Source organism: Mus pahari, chromosome 18 (genome assembly GCF_900095145.1).
Source record: "Mus pahari chromosome 18, PAHARI_EIJ_v1.1, whole genome shotgun sequence".
In the NCBI taxonomy this organism is placed as follows: domain Eukaryota; kingdom Metazoa; phylum Chordata; class Mammalia; order Rodentia; family Muridae; genus Mus; species Mus pahari.
In genome coordinates this window covers 53646277-53652032 of record NC_034607.1, presented here as the reverse complement: position 1 = coordinate 53652032, position 5756 = coordinate 53646277, and the positions used below count along the sequence as shown (strand labels likewise).

Here is a 5756-nt window from a genome sequence, read left to right as displayed (position 1 = left end):
CTAAGGGCTGGAAAAGACTGCCTTAAACATAAACCAGGTAACACGTGTGTGTGTGTGTGTGTGTGTGTGTGTGTGTGTGTGTGTGTGTGTGTGTGTGTGTGTGAGTGTGTGTGTGTAAGGTAAAGGGAAAATATATCAGTAAAGGCACAAGCTGTTTGTTAGATAAAATAATTACTTTAGTGAGAAAGCCGTTCCTGCTAAGTGACTCATACTCTGTTAATCTCTTTTAGCAGCACCTGCAGAACAGTACCTTCAGGAGAAGCTGCCAGATGAAGTAGTTTTAAAAATATTCTCTTATTTGCTGGAACAAGACCTTTGTAGAGCTGCTTGCGTGTGTAAACGCTTCAGTGAGCTTGCTAATGATCCAATTTTGTGGTGAGTGAGAGCTCCTGTTGCCTTGAAAGACGGTGTGTGACACCGAAGCTGCAGGGAAGGGAGGTGGAAGGGGGGCTTCTTGTTACAACTGAGTAATTAAAAGAAAATGACAATGGTTATCATAAATGTGGAGAACTTGTTAATCCAAGAAGTACTATAAACAGGAAGTTATTCCTGTCATTTACATTTCATAACAACCGAGCGATTTGCGAGGGAATCTTTTATTTATGGAGTCAAATAGGGTATTGAAGACAGAATGTTGTATAGCCCAGGCTAGCTTCAAAATGACTGTGTAGCTGAGGCTGCTCTCCTGTTTCAGCCCGGGATGACATTGTATGCCAGCAGTCCCAACTCATTTTGTTTTTACATTTGTTTGTTTGTTTGTTTTTATGAAGCAGAGTTGGGGTTTAACAAAGATATTTCAGTATAGACTGTGTCTGTGTGAAGAAGGAGATGCTCAGAAGAAAGTAGGACATGCCATGAGCATGGGTGTGGCCTTACCAAAGAAAAGTCAGGTGAAGTAAGATGTACCCAAGTGTTAATACAGGAGCGCTGCCTCAGTTTTTAAAAGTAGAGTTAGTTGGGTGTGGTAGCACACACCTTCAATCCACCCCCAGCCGAGGCTTGCAGAGTTCAAGGCCAGCTTGGCCTAGAAAAGAGGCTAGGCTACGTAGTGAGACCACACGGTTTCTAGGCTGGGGGGGTGGGTCGGTGGTTAAGAGGAGAGCGCTTACGCCCTTCCGAAGATCAGCACAGCCAGTGTAGGGTTCCGGTCTCTTTTCCAGTCTCTGCAGGCACAGCACATATGTGGTGCATATATATATGCAGGCAAAACACACATGCATATTTTTTTCCTGTGTGTAGCCCAGGCTGTCCTGAAACTTCACTCTGTAGACCTAGCTGGCCTTGTGTATGGATCTGCCTCCCTCTGCCTTCTTAGTGCTGAGATTAAAGACATGCCACTACTGCTGCCCACCTTTTTAAAATTAGTCATTTAAAACAATATTTTGTCAGCTGGGAATAGTGCCACACACCTTTACTTCCAGTACTTGGGAGGCACGGGCAAGTAGGTGGATCTCTGTTATTTCAAGGCTAATTTGGTCTACAGAATGACTTCCAGGATAGCCAAGGCTACATAGTGAGATCCTGTCTGCAAGGGAAAAAAGAAGGTATTTTGTCTGCATACTGGTACATGTCTGTTGTCCCAGCTACTCAGAAGGATGAGGCAGGAGGCTCTCTTGAGTCTAGGAGTTTAGAGCCAGCCTGGACAACAGAGAAGACCCTACACCACCAGCACCATCTCAGAAACCAGTGCATTAATTACTTTCTATATTATGGTATTTAATTTAGCTATCCTTATTGAAATTTTGGTCATTCATCTAACTTATATTTAATATTTTATTATTATAGAGGATATTTTATAAGGATATCTTTAATTCCCTTTTCCCCCTCAGGAAACGATTATATATGGAAGTATTTGAATATACCCGGCCGATGATGCATCCTGAACCTGGTAAATTCTACCAGATTAATCCAGAAGAATATGAACATCCAAATCCATGGAAAGAGAGTTTTCAACAGTTGGTATGAAATACAGAAAATACAGACTTACATATTTGTAGATACATTTCTTTAAAAGAATAAATAAAATCATCCAGAGAGAGATGGCTCAATGGTTAAGAGCATGCACTGCTCTTCTAAGGGACCTGAGTTTAGATCCCAGTACCCAAAGGCAGCTCATAGCTTCCTGTGACTCCAGCTCCAGGGCATCCAATATCCTCCCTCTTCTGTCCAGCTGCACTCACATGCACAGACCCACACACAACTAGACATAATTTAAAGCTTTTTGTTAAGTAAATAAGTGTATCCAAGACTAGAGAGAGTATAAACTGCTGGCACAGTGGCACACACCTGCAGTCCCAGCACACAGGACTTAGGCAGGAAGTTCCCAAGCTGAAGACCAGCCTCGGTCATGTTGTAAGACTGTCTTAAAGGAAAGAAAAATGTAGGAAGCCTCAGTAACATGAGTGTGAGGATTCCAGTGGATCTATTTTAATTTGTACATAAATGAGTAGGTGTTAGTAACTTAAAAATTCCACGTATAGCTTCCTTCTTCTTTTTTTAAAAAAACAAGTGTTCACTGTGTAGTTCTGGCTGGCCTACAACTCAAAGACCCACCTGTCTCTGCCTCCACTTGTGCTGGGATTGTACATGTACACCATACCCTTCATAGTTGAACTTCCTTCTAGTTCATCAGTTTGAGTGGTTCTCAGCTAGGGGTGGTTTTGCTTCTCAAATGTCAGAGCATTTGACAGTCTGGAGATATTTTCTGTTTGTCAGAGCAGAAGAGAGCACGTCCCTATTAAGTATTAAGCACAGTATTAAGAGGCTACAGATACCACTGAACCCTCCACTTCTTGGGGCAGCTACCATGTCAAGGAATTATGTAGCCCAAACTAACAGTAGTGGTAAAATTGAAAGTCTGTCCCTGTCTTACTGTATAATAATGAATAGATTCTTCTTTGTACTGTATGACTGGAAATTAGTTGGGATAGTCGTGAATTGTTTTATATATTTAATAAATGTTACACTTTGGTACATTGATTTAAATTACAATGTTTCTGTGACAGTGGACAATGCTTTGTTTTGTTTTTGACATCTTAGTATAAAGGTGCACATGTAAAGCCAGGATTTGCGGAACATTTCTATAGTAATCCTGCAAGATACAAAGGAAGAGAAAATATGTTGGTATGTTTGTTTTTATTTTGGAATTGGCATATTGGGTTTTGTTGCACTGTTTTCAAATAAAACGTGTCTTTGATGGCCTCTCCCTCCTTGTTCCCCTTGTCATTGCTGTGACATTTGTTCTGTACTGTGAACACGTCTAGTCTTGTCATCTGTATTTTTATGAAATTACATAGTAACTTGGTTCTGTGTCATAGTAACTGTTCTACACTGACATTTTTATTTTTTATTTTTTCTAGTATTATGATACTATTGAAGATGCCCTTGGTGGAGTACAAGAAGCACATTTTGATGGGCTTATCTTTGTTCATTCTGGAATATATACTGATGAATGGATATATATTGAATCTCCAATCACTATGATTGGTGCAGGTATTTTGAAACTCATTGTTAGATTTTTAGCGCTTTTCATATTAGTTCATTTACATATTGGGTCTTTTTTTAGTGTTAGAGGCTTAAAGTCTGTTTGGAGTTTGCTAATACCTCAATAGGAAAGCATAGCAGCAGAGATACGTTATACTTTACATAAGAGAAATGACAGCAGGAAAGGTTAGAGCTGTAGATACATGTGGCTTTTCACGTCACTGGTTTCTCCAATTGCCTTCAGTTACTCATTTATAGAGAAAAATAGGTATGTTATTTTTCTTTTGAAAACAAGCATGCTGGATTCTTTGGTTTTAGTTTTGGTTTTGTGTGTGTGTGTGTGTGTGTGTGTGTGTGTGTGTGTGTATTGTTGGGGCTCAAACCTAGGACCATGTATGTACTTACTATACAAGCATTCTACCACGGAATGATTTCCCGAGCACTGATGCTTATGTTTTTAATGCTGTGATGTATTACTTTTGCTTTTTAGATTTGTTTGTTTCCTGTGTTCCTGTATGTTTGTATATATGTGCACCATGTGCTTGCCTAGTGTCTGCAGGGGTCAGAAGAGGGAGTAAGGTCCTTTGGAACTGGGGTTAGAAGTGGTTGTGAGCCACCGTGTGAGTGCTGGGGCCTGGCCCCGGGTCCTCTGCAAGAGCTCTTCATCACCACGCCAGCTCTTTAGCGTCTATTGCTGTGTTTTTAAAGAAATAATGATAACTTCTAAGTGCTTTTTTACAAAGTCAAATTTCTAACACTAAATACAATGAGATATTTATTAAATATTGATGAGTTATCTTAAGAGTTGACTCCATCTTTGATTTCTTTTTGAGAATACATGAAATCAACCACTTTAAAGGTAACTAGCAGTATTATTTACTGATGAACTTTGCATTACTGCTGCTCTGCTCCTGAATGTCATATTGAAAATTAATATAAAGAGATCACTCCCCATGGGCTGATGTTTTTTGTTTTTTATGTATATGAGTGGTCTATTTGCATGTACATCCATGTGCCAGAAGAGGGCATCAGATCTTATTACAGATGGTTGTGAGCCACCGTGTAGTTGCTGGGAATTGAACTCGGGTCCTCTGGAAGAGCAGGAAGCACTCTTATGTACTGAGCTGCCTCCAGTCCAGTATTCACTACTGCTTTAAACACCCCTCTCAGCTAGACATGGCGATGCAGGCACCCCTGCACTGGGGAAGAGGAATTGGGAGGGTCTCAAGTTTGAGGCCATCCTGAGCCCTGCCTTTTGCAGGGGGTAGGGGTGAGGGTGGGATGGTGGAAATTTTCTCTTTACAAATACCTCACTGACTGAATAGATAAAGACTATTTATTTAAAACTTCTTCTACAGCACCTGGGAAGGTTGCAGACAAGGTCATCATTGAAAACACTAGAGATTCAACCTTCGTGTTCATGGAAGGTTCTGAAGATGCTTATGTTGGATATATGACGATAAGAGTAAGAAAATTTTCATTTTGAAATACTTTTTGAGTTAGGTAATTTAGTAGTTGTTATTTCAAATAAAATTTCTACTTTTCAGTTCAACCCTGATGACAAATCTGCTCAGCATCACAACGCACACCACTGCTTAGAGATCACAGTCAACTGCAGCCCTATTATTGACCACTGTATAATCCGAAGCACATGCACAGGTCCGTGCTTCCTCTGTGTTTTGTGTAGAGTGGACCCATGGTGTCATTCCTTAGTAGGCTTTTTAATGAGTATTTCTCTTACAGTTGGTTCTGCAGTGTGTGTCAGTGGCCAGGGAGCGTGTCCCACTATCAAGCATTGTAACATCAGTGACTGTGAAAACGTCGGACTTTATATAACAGATCATGCACAGGTACTTAACTTGTATTTTTTTTAACTATTTTTTTTTCATTAATATATTTGAAACTGCAATAATGTTTATTTCTCATTTTTGTAGGGAATATATGAAGATAATGAAATTTCTAATAATGCGTTAGCTGGGATTTGGGTTAAAAATCATGGAAATCCAATTATTAGACGGAATCACATTCACCATGGACGAGATGTTGGTGTGTTCACATTTGATCATGGCATGGTAAGATTTATTCTGGTGATAAAACCTTGCTCTGCCAATTAACATTTCATACTTCAGCGTTATTTTGTATCAGATTATCTGAATTGAAGAGTTATCACTATATTTTATTTTATTTTTGGCTTTTCAAGACAGGGTTTCTCTGTGTAGCCCTGGCTGTCCTGGTACTCACTTGGTAGACCAGGCTGGCCTCGAACTCAGAAA

At 39.9% G+C, this 5756-nt stretch overlaps 1 protein-coding gene across 3 annotated transcripts in view; it reads left to right on the top strand.

Moving 5' to 3' along the window:
* The window catches only part of Fbxo11 (F-box protein 11), a 77623-nt gene that overhangs the window by 52723 nt on the left and 19144 nt on the right, over positions 1-5756 (top strand). For 2 of the 3 annotated variants that reach the window (XM_021217790.2, XM_021217791.1), the window contains exons 4-11: positions 231-375; positions 1830-1959; positions 3040-3123; positions 3360-3492; positions 4842-4948; positions 5031-5142; positions 5227-5333; positions 5418-5555. In XM_021217790.2, the coding sequence (XP_021073449.1) occupies positions 231-375; positions 1830-1959; positions 3040-3123; positions 3360-3492; positions 4842-4948; positions 5031-5142; positions 5227-5333; positions 5418-5555 (956 nt within the window). The remainder of the gene's footprint in view (positions 1-230; positions 376-1829; positions 1960-3039; positions 3124-3359; positions 3493-4841; positions 4949-5030; positions 5143-5226; positions 5334-5417; positions 5556-5756) is intronic. The other variant, XM_029531380.1, reaches the window with a different exon arrangement.